This window comes from Anneissia japonica, unplaced genomic scaffold (assembly GCF_011630105.1).
Source record: "Anneissia japonica isolate Jap-2015-1 unplaced genomic scaffold, ASM1163010v1 scaffold287919_len575428_cov197, whole genome shotgun sequence".
NCBI classification, from domain to species: domain Eukaryota; kingdom Metazoa; phylum Echinodermata; class Crinoidea; order Comatulida; family Comatulidae; genus Anneissia; species Anneissia japonica.
The window spans coordinates 163,414-180,179 of record NW_022718751.1 but is presented as its reverse complement, the minus strand read 5'-3'; the positions used below and the strand labels follow the sequence as shown (position 1 = coordinate 180,179).

Genomic DNA, 16,766 nt, shown 5'->3' with positions numbered 1-16,766 from the left:
GTGGCGAAAATGGCGTCCGGTTGAATGTATTTTGGAATGATAGCAACGGAGTATCGTGACATAACACTAATACTATATAGCTGTCCCTTATACATTCAGAAAGCAACCGTAAGGTTAAGCCGACCAATCAGCACCGTCACCAATAGCTGTTGGTGATAGTGGGTAGTGATTTTTTCCTATGTGGACATACAACATATGGACATTAAATGCCTTGCCTGAAAGTTTCTCGGAAGATCAAAAATTTTCTCTGAAAGGGTGCAAGTGGTGACCAAGGACCTATGGTATGTAGATGCAGGATAGGAAGGTGCAAACCCTATAGTTTGAGGCGGGTTGGGGTGTTTCTGAGCCACCAGTGGGCAGTGTAAGGTGGGGAGGGGGGGCAAGACCCTGACCGAAGCTCTAATCAGTCTCTTCGCTTATACCACCTGTCCAAATTGTCAGAGAACCTGTCAGCCAAATTTCTGGAGCTGCTGTTGGGTCGAAAATAACCAGTGAAAATACACCGGTTATGGCGTTTCTCAGGTTTTAGATCTGGTTATCAATTCAGTATTTATGTACCTTTACTATTATTTTTATTTGAAAGATCTTTTCAAATAAAAAAAAAAGTAAAAAGTTACCTTGGTTAACACTTGCATGTGATTCAAAACTATAGGCTTATCAGGTTTATCAGGTTTTTCAAATTAAATAATCATGGTTTGTCACGGAACCGGACATCTCGCATACTTTCTATCATAGAGCAAAGAATTGGTACAACGCATTTGTTTATAGGTTCTTCATTTATACTGTGCAAAATGCGGGAGTCTCTAACCTGAACCCATTAAAAATATATAACATTCTAGCTTATTGGACCATCCTGGTTCTCCATTCACAACATCACAAACAAAAAGACTTCAAACACAAAACATTACAATCAATTCCTGGTCATTAAATTGCTTTTTTAATTCAAGTACCATCATTGGAATTATACAAAGATAACTTACATATGAATTTTTAAACATGGAAGAGCTGTATATGTTGAGCCTATCAAAACCCTTCTCAAGCTACAATATACATAATTTTACATTTTTGGATTATTTAACAACAATTAGATACAGTACACTTTCTGATCCACTTCATCAGATTATAATATACACCCAAGCATCACACCAATTTTTCTCTTACCAAAATTGGTTGGACTTTTAATCGTTCAATTATTAACATTACCACCTACTCCTCCTGCCGTTAATTCCTACAAATATCAAGGAATAGTTTACTCAAGCACCACATTCTCCTGCTCAAATATTTAAAGGCAGAACTTTTTAAATATTTTAAAACACCAAAACAAATTCATATTTGACAAACAGGTAAAATTTAGCCCTTGTCAATCTCATAATTTCCGTAGTTATCAACTTGCGATAATGTTATAAATAATGTACGTTCATACTTATACTGTACTCCAAAAGGAAAACTTTAAATACATTTTCATAATTGCAAGATAAATTTGAAAAATAACAACCTTTTAATTATTGCTTTTAATTTTTTCAGGAATTATACCTTCCACAATGTATAGGTGGTTTGAAATTATATAAAAACCACCGTACATAGTCTACACATGCTATAAGAATCAGTTTGTTTTAGTTCTAAGACAACAAGTAATCAGGCACTGTATGTTTAAGATTTGCGTTGGTGCACTAGCGAACCGAAATGCAAGAGCACATCGCAGTACAGCTAGCAGGCTGGCTAGCAGGCTGGCTAGATCAATTGAGTCCACTTTTTGATTGGTCATAAGACGTGTCTGCGACGATAGGTCCCAATTAGAATTTAAGTCACAGGCGAATGATCATGTTCGCTCATGCGTACATTGTGTCGACGAAAAGTTAAAAAATCCCAGATTACTTTTTATCTCTGAACGCAAACAAATACAATCAATGATTTTTTATTTCTTAACTTGATTGTCTTAAGTTTTTGTGAAAACAAAATAATAATATAAACTCATCTTTACATAGTAAAAATATAGTTTGTTACATAATATAAATTTAACAATATTGAATCACAATCTACATCGATCGATCCACACCTAGCCTGGCAAGTCCGGCATCACCAGTTTGTCATTAAAATTTACAGAAGAAAAAATAATAATTAACAGTTTACTTTATAAAAAATAAATATAAAACAAATATGAATATATTTAATATCTGCAGGAATCTGTTTGATTCTGAGTTTTTATAAATTGGATAATATATATTTTGCCAATACGTTGTGCGAAGTCATTTGTGGAATTTGAGAAAGTTGTTGTAATAGGAAGAATATAAGCCAGGCATTGATTAAGGTGCTACATCTAATAAAATTATCCAATTTTAAATTTGCTAGGAAAGTTTATAGGGACCTGATGACCTCCCTTCTAAATCCAGGTGAATAGGATCTTTCCTTTCTTATGCCTTGTCAGTAGTGATGTCAGCAAATTTATTGAGCTTATAAATACAGTTTTAAGCGCGACAATTAAAGTACAATTGACCTTCTTGGGAAACTAATCATAATGAACTCTGAGTGCTCTACGCAATATTTATCATAAAATATAAACACCAACAACAAGAAAACATCAGACAATTTTAGCAATATAGGTTGCATACTCTACATGAAAGTTGTCTAAGATGGTACTAGGTTGTGATGGTATACTAGAAGGCAAGGCTTACATACACAGCATTTTTAGGTTCAAAGAAACGGAACGATCAAAAAAATTTTTCTTCCATAAATGATATCAAAACTTAAGACCCAACTGAAAAACCCCTTCATAAATTTTACTAGATACTTCTTTAAGCTGAGGGCAACAGTTAACAAATTTAAAAAATCATTAGAATATAGTTTCTGCTTGGAAGAAAGATTCAAGGTATAGGGAATACTAAAACATTTCATTTACATTATTAAATATTGCATAATTTGGAAAATGTCACACTGGTCTGCTGAAATATTATGATACAGTATAATGTTAATATTAAGTTGAATATGTGAACTTTTCCATTTCTCTTTAAGGAAAATACAGCAACTGATAACTTGACAGATTATTAGTAAAAATCGCAACGATAATTTATATAATACTTCTCCAGAAAAAAAACCACTGCATGATCAAAAAAGATTTTATCAGTACCGGTCATTGTACAGTAAGTTGTTCAGGAGAAAACAAAATGAACCAATATTAGGTTCTCATAGAATGATGATAGCTGTGTGATAGTAACATTGCGATAGTAGTTACTATAACATGATAATTGTATAGTCAGTATGTAAAATTGGCTTCACATTCTTAAATTCTTGCAGCAACCACTCAGTTGTGACTAAAGTTCATGTTCATGGATTTGTAGTCACAGACAGTCCACCACGTCGGACTCCACATAATCCTGTCCTACAGGGCTCCATCCCGACCGCCACACCAGCACCGCTACGTCCCGATGTCATATTTGTAACAACAGTCCATTTACCTGTCTCTGGATCGTAGCACTCCACCGAGCATAAAAATTCATGACCATCATAACCACCTAAAAAAAATTTAAAAAAATATGTAAACATTGTTGGTTAAAAATGAAACTCAAGTATTAAAGTAATTAAAAATGATAACTTTAGAGAGCTATAATTAACAATTAAATTACAATAGTTTCTCTTTTCATTTCATCACATCCTGGTAGACAGTAAGATGAGTTTGCTTTATTAATTACTATATCTATTAACTATTAACAAAAAAAGTGTGTGTGTGTTTCTATATGTAATATGTCATTTTACGAGTATCCACTTTTCGTTCAAATTTTGTAATTTGTGGGCTGCCCGCTAAAATATATTGTGGCCTGATTGTTGTATTTTTTATGTTGGCAAGTAAGCATTTCTCAAAAATAGGTTGGAGTATATATCTAGTCCCAAGGATTCATTTTCAATTTCCATTTCCCATAAATTAAATTGATATAACCTATTATATGGTATGGAGAAAGTAATTACCTAAAGCATATAGCTTTCCACCAACAACATCAACACTGAGGGCGCTTCGCCTTGAATTCATTGGTGCGATGAATTCCCATGTGTCTGTCTCTACATCGTATCGCTCAACACTATTTAACTGATTTGTGCCGTCATATCCACCAACAGCATATATGTGATCTCCTAAACTTGTAACACCTAATAAAGAGAAAAGAAAAGAACATTAAATACATGAAGATGAAATTAAATTAATCAAAATAAGTACTTGAATTGCTCATAACAAAAGATCAAATAATTTATTGAATTTCAGCAAGTCACATATTCAGATCTTCTACTATGAATATCCCTTACTTAGGAATATTAATTAATTTATGCATATAATATTACTTGGCAAGGAGTTTATTATATTTTATAATGAAAGCAAATTCTTTGGTAGACAATTTTTAATTTTACTGTAAAAGTTGATTAGCTAACACAGAGTTTTTGACCAAGAACAATAAATAAATAATACTTTTATTAATTTGTTAAGTCAAAACTTCCTCTTTTGAAGCTTAATCATCATGCATCCTGTTTCAGATGCATTGTCATTTATCTTGTTTCTTTAATTTCTTCAACTTAATGTACCACCGAGCAGAATAAATCACTACCCAAGCCTGTACTTTCCCCAGTTATGTGACTGTAGCTATAATCATCCTACAATGTCCAGAAAGTTAGTAGTAAAGTTCACAACAGCGACATGAGGACAGGCCTCAGACAAATAATACAGTTACAATACTCTATATTAATAACATGCGTCCAATCACCGAATCTAGGCAGGCTCTTAAGGAGAGGAAATCATCAGAAATTCAATCAGTTTGCGAGCTCCCGTGTGATTGCGAGTTAGCCTAGCAGCGCGTCATTCATTCAACACTGCGCAAAAAACCTCAAGCAGTTTCAAGGGAGATCTGTCCCATAATGATAAGTTAGGCAACAGGTGACCACATTAATATTCTCACAATATTATATAATTGTGTTTAATTTGTTTTTCTTTTCTCTCTAGATTTTATACGGTACTATATTAAATGTGTTCGAAAGTGACTAATCAGTAAATTAATGATACCCAAAAAACTATAATAGTATATAAAAGTAGTTTTACAACAAATTATTAAAATCACCAAAATTTTGTGAATAGACTACGCAAAATTGATTATAACATATAGTGGAGGGGTCAACACAGGGCATACCGTATGTGGGCTGGGATATCACATGTCTGAAATGCCTCAACATTACTTGAACAAAAGATGTATCAATGTTTTTTATTGCGTTCTAAGACTATTATCTAACCAAAATCTCTAATTTCCGGTGCTTAGATACGTCAGGAACAATTTCTGCAGAATCATGCCATTTGATTAGGACAGGCCAGCTTGTAGTTACAACACTATTTACAAATCGGTGTAATGAATAAGTATTAGAGCGATTACATGAAAAGGGCTTAGATTTGCTTGTAAAATGTGAAATGGCAGATTTGTAATACACGTCATTAATAATAAATAAAAAATCATAATACATTTTGTCCTGTCAGAAACTGAATCATGTATAAATTTGAACTTTGGAACATAAATTTTTAAACAAGATAGTAAATCAGGATTTCTTTTACAGCAATGTCTATTAAAATTTTATGAACTGGGTCAAATTAAAAGTTATTTCTGGCAACAGCTGCTTAATAATGAATTGTGGAGGAAAATTATACAGACATGATATTTTTCACAAATATGAATATTTTCAAATAAAAAGTGATTTCCTATTACAAAAAAAAAATTAACTGTGTGTACTTATTTATTAACTTCAAATCAAAATTTTCAGTAAAATATTAACGATTTGTTATTATTAAAAATTAAGCAGTTTCAATTCTAAGTTGGTATTGACACTTCATTAGTTTATTAGAGCGAGTCAAGCTGAGGATACTATGTGTCAGCAGTTTTACCAGAAAGTTGACAGTAAGCCAGGGATAATCTCCTCCAAGAAACAGACATAATTAAGTAATTCCGTTTCAGAAAGGGGAAAAAAAACTTCGGTCATAGTGATCTTCCCCTTGTAATATCCCTTTTATTCATCATGGCCAAAGAATTTCTAAAGTTTGAACATTTTTACTAAAACAGTACAGTTTAAAAGAACTATTTTTTAAAATAAATATTTTCTTTTATCAACTGAATTAAAACTTTTATATTTATGTGCATCCTGTTCCAAAATATAACTTTTAATCATTTAATATCAACAAGGATTTGCATAATTTCATTCAGACAAGTACTTAAAAACTAAGTAAATGTTAACAGAAACCCTAATATTTGTACATGTTAGGCATCTGGTTTCCTTTGGGTAAAAATTTAATTTTCCTATCATTACTATTTAGAAAATCATCCCTTATTGATCATTCAATCTTACAATAATTCTCGTTATTGAAATCAAGACCATCCATTTTAATTTCCTAAATACCAAATCATATGTTATCTATTAGTAGGAAAAGGTGTTCTATCCTGAATATTCAATCAATTATAATCCGATAATAAAACATGAAAAATTTGCTTGGCGTTCGGTCAGTAGCTGTTAACATCCACACATACAAATGTTACGACTAATTTACTCAAATGCAAGAGATCATGAAAGAAAGCTTTATACGCCCACATTTCACAATTATTTTGTCATTTAATTTCCCCCTCCTCACTTCCCATAAATTCATTTTAGCTACTGTCAAATAAAAAGTGTCACCATTAATCTGTTCTGTTTACATTCGGAAAATTCACATATTTAAAATATTTTCATTTTCGTTACGAAGCAAAAAATAAAAAAAATTGACCTACCAGCACCACTTCTCTTCGTATTCATTGGTGAAACGCTAATCCACTCATCATTTTCTGGATGGTAACACTCGACGCTAGAAAGACGGTATTGGCCGTCGTATCCTCCTACAGCGTATAACAGACGATTTACAATAGCACAGACAACACCAAGTCGACGCGTCTTCATTGACGCTATTGATTCCCATCTGTCTTTATCAGGATCATACCTAACAAAAAGATACACATCATAAATTTTAAAAAAAAATGTTGTGTACTGAACAAAAAATTAATTAGTTATCAAATAGTTTTTCATTTTATTAAATATTAAATCATTTATCATGTAAATATTTAAAATTATATATAAAAATTAAAGTTGTCCTAGATATTATTTTTATTATATTTTTACCTTTCAACTGAGCTGTGTTGATGGCATCCTTGAGAGCCTCCAACTGCATATAACTGACCGTCAAGAACTGCTACACCGACACGATTCCTAGGCACTGACATTGGCGCTCTACTATGCCACTGGTTTGTTAACGGATTATAAACATCTAAACGATTTGAGTCTGTATTTGCTTCTGAAGTATTGTTCCGACCACCGACTGCATAGAAAAATCCATGAATTGTGGCAGCGCTTAAGCCGCTGCGTGGTTCTGGAAGATATGCTAATCGGTACCAACGATCGTCCTCGGGACAATAGCACTCCATGTTCGTTAAAGACTGACGCAAGTATCCGCCAGCAGTGTATATAACACATGCTGCGATAGGATTTCTCTTCGGTCTTGGCGGTGGCTTATGTAAAGTTAATTCTTTAAAGTATTTTGACAGAATGTCTTTGCATTTTGGATCTGATTTCAGAATGTCACATTTTTCCAATTGTTTTCTTAGGAAGTCTGGGGTGAGATGCTCACAGCGGATTCCACCGCCTAACAGTTTGTCAAAACAGGCTTTGCGTTTCTCCTCGTCGTGCCTCACCCATCTGATGCATGCGTTATATACTTCTGATTCACACCAGACATTCAGTTTGTCGTGTTTGATTAACGTTACAATCTCTCTTAGGTTTAGATTAAGGAATTCATCATTCTCGCTGACTTTGTTAAAATTCCTGCACACAAAGTCCCGAGCCTTCTGTTGCAAGTCCATAAGACCATGCTGCTCAGCATAGAGTGAAATACCAATTGCATTACTTGGATCTAGTTCTTGTTCTAAAAACATGCTACATGCATCTATAACGTCCTTTAGATGAAACATAATAGCCTTTGGAAGCAGCTCCAATACGTTGCATTCTGTTATCGTTATTTCAGATGTGTACATAAAGTCAATTATCTGCGAGAAACAACATGGGTGGATATCTTTGAGCTCAATGTTCCTTTTCTCGCATTCATCAAATCCACCGGTAAACATTGCTTTGAAGTACAGACTTGACGCCGCTAGAACACATTTATGAGCATGGAATTTGACAGTCTCGACTACTAGCGTTACATCACATAATGTCTTTGACTGCCGGAGCTCATTCAACTGTTTAAATGCACTATGCGGATGCCTGTTGCTCTTAAATATTACAGAGCCATTGCAAGCCTTGCGAAATGTGATATCTTCGGATATTGAATGCTCCTCTTGTTCCCCAGTTTGGTTACAATTTAGGGGATCCTTTTTGGATCGTGTCGGGGTTGAGTTAGCCATCTTGTCTGGGCTACACTGGCAGGCTTCTGCAGCATCACAAAGCGACGAGTTTCCAACGAAACAGTGGCACACAGTTGCTGGCATTAAAATGGCTTTTTGGATCCACAACCGAGGGACTTTTGACAAATGCTGGCTAATTTACGGGATAATGCTGCCTGTAGAGAGATAAGATAAAAACAATGAAATTAAATCATCTAAAATGCTTGCACATTCGAAAGAAGACAAGAAATAAATGTAGACATTGTATTATCATACCCACATGTGAACATTCTGACGAATAGCATCATACAATGTCAAATGTCCAGTAGTTTCAGTCTTATATTCAAACCATGTGATACATTTATTAAATTTATGCTATGTGATAGAAACTACTTCGTTCTAGGAAGTTGGATACACACTGTTGATTGTCGATTCTAAGTTGTGTTTTTTTCCCACAAATTAAGTAGAGCAGAGTAGCCGATGCGATACTGCTGAGTAATAGGCTTGGTCTGTTGCAGAAATACAAATATCAACCGCATGCTTATCAGCCGCTTGCATGGGAATATATTAGTTACTATGATATTGCAACTTCTTGAATAGGAATCCATCATAGTCAATATAAAAAGCTATAATAAAACCATTTTCTTTTTAATTTGTAGCTGCACAAATGCTATTACAAAACACACATTGAGTAATATGTGAAAATTAAAAAGAAAAGTTTTAATAATTATCAAATTGAACACAAAACATTAGTCATTAATAAATGATTATAATAGAATTAATGCTAAAAATAAAAGAAGATGGAAGAAAATTAAAAAGAAAACATCAAACTATATTCACAGCATTTTAATTATCGCAATATAAATATCGCAACATAACTAACATAATAACCAATCTAAAAATTCAATAACAAAGCAAGTTAAAAAAAAGAAAACATAATAAAATTACAAAAATACTATGATTAATTGACTTAAATTCAATGTAGAAATAAAAAAAAAAAAAAATTTACCACAAATATTCCTGAATGAGTGCACCTACCACACTATTGACGATGCTGACCAATAAAGTATGTTAACATCCTATGACAAAAAAATGTTTATGCTTCTACGATCTGATCTGTATGCTGACAGAGACAACAATGAACGGTACAGCAAAAACACGTTATAATTCAAGCATTTGCCATTAGGAGACAATTAGCGAAAACTGACAATTCCTGACCTGTAATCCAATCCGCCCATTTTCCTCCTTGACCCCTCCGGTTGAACGACCCTCAATATACAGGCACATTGTGCGAGCTACCCTGCCTGGGCCAATCTATGCTATACACTATACGGTGTCTACAATGCCAAATCATCATAGACTCACCGTCCTAAAAATAGCACATAGCAGCAATACAAGCTTAGTCAAATGACTGGCACTATTTTGTTTGCACCTTGGCTAGGCGCGTATAGCTCTGATTGGATATCGCCGAGGAGCTCTCTGCCGCGTCATCGCCGGGCTGATCAACAGTCCGCTGCAGTCACAAAGTGACGGTGCAGACTACGAAAGTCAGAGGGAAAAGGAAGATCTTAATGATTAGAACGTTTGTACGAGGAAATTCATCATTAAGGTCCACAATCTCATTCAGCAGTATGCGTAGTACAGAACTCTGAATTGAGTTTAGCTGATGTGTGCAATACTTTGATAAATGACTGACCGGAGCTAGTATTTAAATATCGGACTTAGATATTTGCACAATTATTTAATTTCTGAGTGATTTGTGTGTGTATACAGAATTTATTATTTATTTCTTTCTTATTTACATTAGGGTACCTTTTATGCACTTGCCACTTTCTCCAAGATGACCAAGTTATGCATTAAAGGTGGCTAACATTTCGTACGAGGCCAGCTCAGTTATTGGTCTCCACACAATCTTTTGATTTTGTATTATTTACCTTTATTCTTGGTGAAATATAGACTGAATGAGAATGTATGAATGGGGAAAAAAACTATACCTCATATTCAGTGTGGCTAAAAAAAGTGAATTTTTTACATTACAATATAAAATCACCAAATACAGTCATATTTTACAGTCCTCATTTGGAAAATATGTAGACTTATGAATATCTTATGTCGTAACAAAATAAATCAAAATCTAATGACATTCCAAAATAGTTTTTCTATCTATCATCAGAGAAAAAAAGCAGAAAAAAAGAGACAAAATTTTATCCAAATACATAATAAAAAAATTACTATTATTATTACTGGTATTAGTTACCAGCGGTCTATCCTTAAATTGGATTACAATTATTCATAAATATGGGGATCAGAAACAAATATGTAAATTAAAATGGCTAACCTTATGTTTTTATCCCAAATTAAACTCTCTTTGGAAATAGGAATATTTATACTTTGGAAAAACTTGATCACATACAATGTTAAAAAATAAAAAAAATTACTATTATTATTACTGGTATTTAATTACCAGCTGTCTATCCTTAAATTGGATTCCAATTATTCATAGATATGGGGATCAGAAACAAATATGTAAATTAAAATGGCTAACTGTATGTTTTTATCCCAAATTAAACTTTCTTTGTAAATAGGAATATTTATACTTTGGAAAAACTTGATCACATACAGTGTTAAAAAAAAATATTAACATAAAAAAAATCAATATATGTCATACGTTTACTAAGAAAATATGACAAAATAAAAAATATTAATTTTGTACCGTATGTCAGTATTTCTGATGAGGCTTCTGCACTAACCATGACATATTGTGTCAAAGATAACTTGCTGAAGTTCCGCAACTAGAGACATCCTAACCCCTTGAGATATTCATATACATTGTCTAGACAATATCTTCTTGCACAGTACTTAGAGCAAGGACTGCAAAATTGGGCCAACTGTTCACGCATACTTGCTTTGTCTCACCCACATAATCTAGCAAAAGTGAGGAATTCCTGGCAACTTATCATATGATATCTGAAGCCTTGTTCACACTCAGCAAACTTTATTTGACAAAAACATGTGACATGCCTAAATATGGTCATGATGACATTATATCATGACCATATATAGGCACATCATGATTATACATGAGCATACATTTGATAGTGTAGGCTGAGCTTTATAGTTGGCAACAATTAGTTCATTCATACCTCCATGGTTCATCTATGAATATCCTAAGGTTTGGGATACCAATGTATAACGGTTATAGCTTTTATAGATTTTATAGCTTCATTCACTTTTTTAAATGAATATTCTTTCTTTTTCTAGTCAGTATTCTTATTACAAAACTGTGTTAATAAAATCTGATTGGTTGTTTTGTTTTCTCCTAACACCAGGCCAAGATACCTTAGATGATTCTGAGTCTGAGATGTGGGGTACAATATGAAAAAATAAAACAAAATCATAGAAAAAAGGGAAAAATGCAAAACAAAGTTATTCCCTTTTTTCTATAATTTTGTTTTCTTTCTTCTCATTGTACCCCATATCTCAGGCTGGGGCAAATGCAGGGGGGGGGGGGTTCAGAGGCCCTACATTCTATTAAGAAAAATAATTGTTATATTATATTGTTGATATGAATTATTGGTAAGATTTTTAAGGTATGAGAATGCAATTCCTGGCACTCAGAATCATCAAAGGCATCTTGGAAATGGTGTTAGGAGATCTATTTTAAAACAAAATATTTATATTTGTTACCAACCAATCACATTTTATTAATACAGTTTTGTGATAAGAATACTGACTAGAAAAAAAAATATTCATTAAAAAAAAGAAGCGAATGGAGCTATAAACTTTATAATACAGGTCATAACAAGGCCAAGTGAAGGAAACCCTTTGATATGCTACATGCTATAAAGAAAAAAAAAATCAATGAAATCATCATAATTATTTCATCGTAATTTTTTTTCTCTACTGTCACAGAAAATAACATTCAAATTGAGTATTTTGGCAGGATTGCCCATAGTAAAACTAAACTTTCACTTTCAAAGGGGCTCTTCTCATAAATGTTGACCAACAATTACACCACAAAGGTGTACAAGCATGGAAGGAAGCATGAATTCGCTTAAAGAAAACGTCATTATGTCAATGATAGAATGACAAATTGATTGACTTTTTATTGTCAACAAGGGACATCAACAAATTGCTGGGTTTTAAACATACTGAACTATGTCTGGTGAAATATGGAAAATACAAAATTCAATTAAGAAATATCATATCACTCATTTAAAAGAATCAAATAGATTATATTAGGGAACAGTTAAACTATGTACAGTACTGCAATTTCAATGTTCCCTGGTTATATGAATATATTATATCATAAAGGTTTTGGTAAAATTTGTGTGGTGCCAACTTGAAAAAAACAAAAAGATGATGAATACTCAAAAAATTGTCCTTGGCATAATTATGATACATTATACATTATGTACTTCCTTCCATTGTCCACAATGACAATTTTAGGCCAAATAAAATTAATTGTTAGTTTCACAGTCTGAGATTCGAAATTTTTTTTTTTGTAAGAATATTTTTGCTAATTACTATCCAATACTACACTAGTAGTACACAGGTTGATAAAAAATAACAAATGTTTTTTTGTTTTTTGTTTTTTATTTTTTTTATACAAAAAAAGTAAAATGAATCTTAGTGATGTACTCTGCTATTGATTTTCCACCTCTTCTTAGGCTTTTTTATTTTTCATGGTAAAATCAACTTTGGGTAGGTCATAGTTTGGATATGTCATAGTTTGAAGTTTAGTTTTCAATGATTTTAACAAATTTTAGTCCAAAAACCCTAATGATATACCTACTATTAAGACTTATTAATAGGTGCATGCTTCAAATTACTGTTAGAAATTTAAGGGTATTATTTAAAAGTAGGTTAACTGCCGATGATCTTAAAGTTTTCAGTTGAAAAAAATAATACCTTATTGAAATGTACTAATTAAGCATTTCTTGATTTTATATTATAAAGTAAATATTTATATTACTATTAGGTAGCCAGCAGTACTATGTATGTATAATGCTTCAAAATTATATTATTTCATCAAAAGCATGAGTTACTGCAGTATAGTATTCAATATATGTACATAATAATTTTACATAATTACACCTTTTTAAATTGTATTACTCAATATAGTTTTATAAAGTAAATACTATACAAATCAAATCAAAGTAATTGAAACAGAAGATAAATTGATCACAAAATATTGCTGCGTCCAAGTGCGACGCTACCAAGGCAATTGAACAAATTAAAATTACATTATTGGCCAATTTATTGCTTTTATTTACATGCTGCAGCCTAAAATTCATTGGCATTTTAACCACCAAGGACACGCATGGTATTTCCACAGAGATGGAAAATTGCACCGTGACCGTAGCAGCATAACGTCCTACATTTACAAATTTGACCATTTTCTAAATGCGGTTATTAGCACAAAATCGAAATAGAATTTTTGCCTGACTATGAATAAAACTACTCCACAATACCAGAATCAATATTATGTTTTACCATGGAAGAATAAGTTTTATTTAATATATTTTTGCACAGTATGTAGAATTTGTTATTCTAATGCAAAATGTACATTGTAAGTAGAGTTTGTTATTCTATTGGTGCAAAACAATAAATAAAAATTTAGTACCTTTGTAAACCATTTGTGTCTCTATCATTAATGTCAACAGACGGTTTAATAGTCTGACAGGGGGACTAAACTAAAGGGTCAACTAAGGGGTCATCTAGAACCTCAGTTATGGGTACCAGAATGGGGTTTATGGAGAGAATTTATGGTATAGGACGGTATTAAACTTCATAAATGTCATATATTATCTACCATACTGAAGCTGATCAGATGATGCAAAGGATCCAGTGCTTAATATAGATGGACATTAATCATGTTAACAAGTGCACTGCATTATCAAGAACGGGAAGAAAAATAAAACAAAACAAAACAAAGAAGGTCGCGCATGCTAAGTTTATTCATACAGGGGGGGAGGTGGGGATTTGTGTGTATATGTAAGAAGTAGGCTAGGGATGAGGATGAGACGAACATTACTGAAGAGACAGAGAGGTCATTGCAAATATATGTTCCAGTAGAAAAAAATATTTCCAGTAAATTACGAAGTGTAATTGTAATGTCAATTTATATAGACATGTCATGTCCATGTACAGCGGTTCAAAGTATCTAGAGTAAATTACAACAGAACCAACATACTGTATGCAATTCCAACATTTATATTTGAAGCAGAAGATGTTTAAGAATTCCCCACCGGATACCCCAGCTATGGTGTCTGCATAGGGGGAATAATCATTGTATGGATCGGTCTATAATCCCATTTCAAAATAACGTCATATATCAGTTACGAAATATGGTAACAGCAGCCTTGGAAATATAATAGATACTGTATGACACAACCATCTTTTGATTATTCAAACTTGTGAAACTGAAACATAAAAGAGTTTTGTTTATTAGTATTTCAAATATGTGTACATTTCCTGAAATAAAAAAAAAGTTCACATGTTGCAACTGAATAACATAAAATACTGTACATCGACATTAATTAGTACAAAATGTACACAATACGACAAATAAGATCAAATACACAATAATTAAATACTGTAATACATTATATTTCTGACTGTAACAGTGTAATACAGTATACTAAATACTAATGACTGGGGAAAAACCATTCTACTTTACATAAATATAACCAATCTTAAAATATGTATACATAACCAATCTAAAAATAGTCATATTTTCATGTAAAAGATATTGCATAACTTGAAAAAATGAGGTATCTTGTAAATATAAATGCAAACAAATTACTGACACCAGGATTCACAGAAGAGTCAACATATCCCAAAAAATTCCTAGCAATGAGTGCCGATTCTAGATTCAATATATGATTGATTTATTTATTTACAATATTTAACCAGGAAAGAAAGACAGAAAGACTGGTCTCCCTTTGGGCACTGGAAACAAAGTTTAAATTTAAATAAAAAACAATGCTAATATAAAAATACAATTACAAAATCACAGATCTATAATATTATGGTCATAATAATTACACTTTTCAGTGTTTTCCAAATTATCATACTTCACTTGAAATTGAAAGCCATTTAGAGGCATTTTGGCACATTCTACTGTATTTAAAACTGTAAAGCACAGAAACTGGATTAAACAAAGAGAGAAAAATGAAACAGGCTTGTAATTATTACAGTAATACGCAACTATTCAAATGTAAATAATAATGGACTTTTTTTAAAAAATATTGCTTTCAATACCAGAACACCAACCATTGTTTAAAATAAATAGGATGGTGCTATTATCATAGTGTGTATCATCATTTTTATGCTTACTCACTCTAAATCAACGAAACAGAACTGCAAATTTCTGTTTACGTAATACGAAGGTCAACTTTCCTAGAACAATATCCTCTTTAGAACATTATTTCTGACCCAATGAATATTAGTTGAACTAATAGCCACCTTACTGACATTGAAGAAAGCTTGAAAATTTCCGATCTAACTCTTCAACGAGTACCTGATCAAGTGCAATCGAACGTCTTGGATTAGCAACAGGTATACGGATTATATAACTACAGTGCAATGACCCTTTGACAGATCACTTTGGTTGGGGGTATGTATGGCCTGATCAATAATCAACAAAAATTTTGCAATGTCATCTGGCAGTAGTGTACAAACATAGATACATGATCAACTAAGTTTAGGTTTCAAACTTTTCCTTGTAACACAATAATGGTGGTAATAAATTGGTATAAATAATCAAAAAATGGCTTTAATATTTGAACGGAATAATTAATTAAATATAAAGAATTACACGTATCATCATCTTTGAAAAATATCAGCTTCTGAAGTTCTCAGGTTAATACATCAGGCTGCCACTGATATTATTTTGCAGCAGAAAGCTATGAGTTTTGCCCTGGTATGCTTGTTATTGTACGCTTGATTAACTTCATGGCTATGGAGGCTAAACTTTTAATCTAGGCGATAGTGAATTTTGCTGAATCATTCTAACTAACCAGATTTTTGTTGTATTGTAATAGTAAACAAAAAATATATATATAAAAAAAAAAGAATACTAAAAAATAAGTTGGCCTTCGACTTGCATTAAGTTAGGATATTATTTAATTAGAAATTAATTAATTGAAGTACACAGTGCCTAAAAAAAAACAATGCCAAGGACCCTACCAACAGTGGTTAAGGATATGACAAGGACTCAAAACAACAGTGGATACAGTAAATCTTCATGTTGAATAAATTATAGATCACATAACATAAGAAAAATTATAAAAAGTTGGTCTTGTTACCACAAAGAAGGAGCCAAAAACTAAAAAATATGTATTA

At 32.3% G+C, this 16,766-nt stretch overlaps 1 protein-coding gene across 3 annotated transcripts in view; it reads right to left on the bottom strand.

The window, feature by feature from the left end:
• Positions 1-914: 914 nt before the first annotated feature.
• LOC117110596 (kelch-like ECH-associated protein 1B) overlaps positions 915-16,766 on the bottom strand; it is a 39,845-nt gene continuing 23,993 nt past the window's right edge. For 2 of the 3 annotated variants that reach the window (XM_033253348.1, XM_033253349.1), the window contains exons 2-5: positions 7,162-8,593; positions 6,777-6,982; positions 3,961-4,137; positions 915-3,509 (exon numbers count right to left, since the gene is read on the bottom strand). In XM_033253348.1, coding sequence (XP_033109239.1) covers positions 3,322-3,509; positions 3,961-4,137; positions 6,777-6,982; positions 7,162-8,522 — 1,932 coding nt within the window. In that variant the 5' untranslated portion in view covers positions 8,523-8,593 and the 3' untranslated portion in view covers positions 915-3,321. Of the gene's footprint in view, positions 3,510-3,960; positions 4,138-6,776; positions 6,983-7,161; positions 8,594-9,455; positions 9,594-16,766 lie in introns of those variants that run through there. The other variant, XM_033253350.1, reaches the window with a different exon arrangement.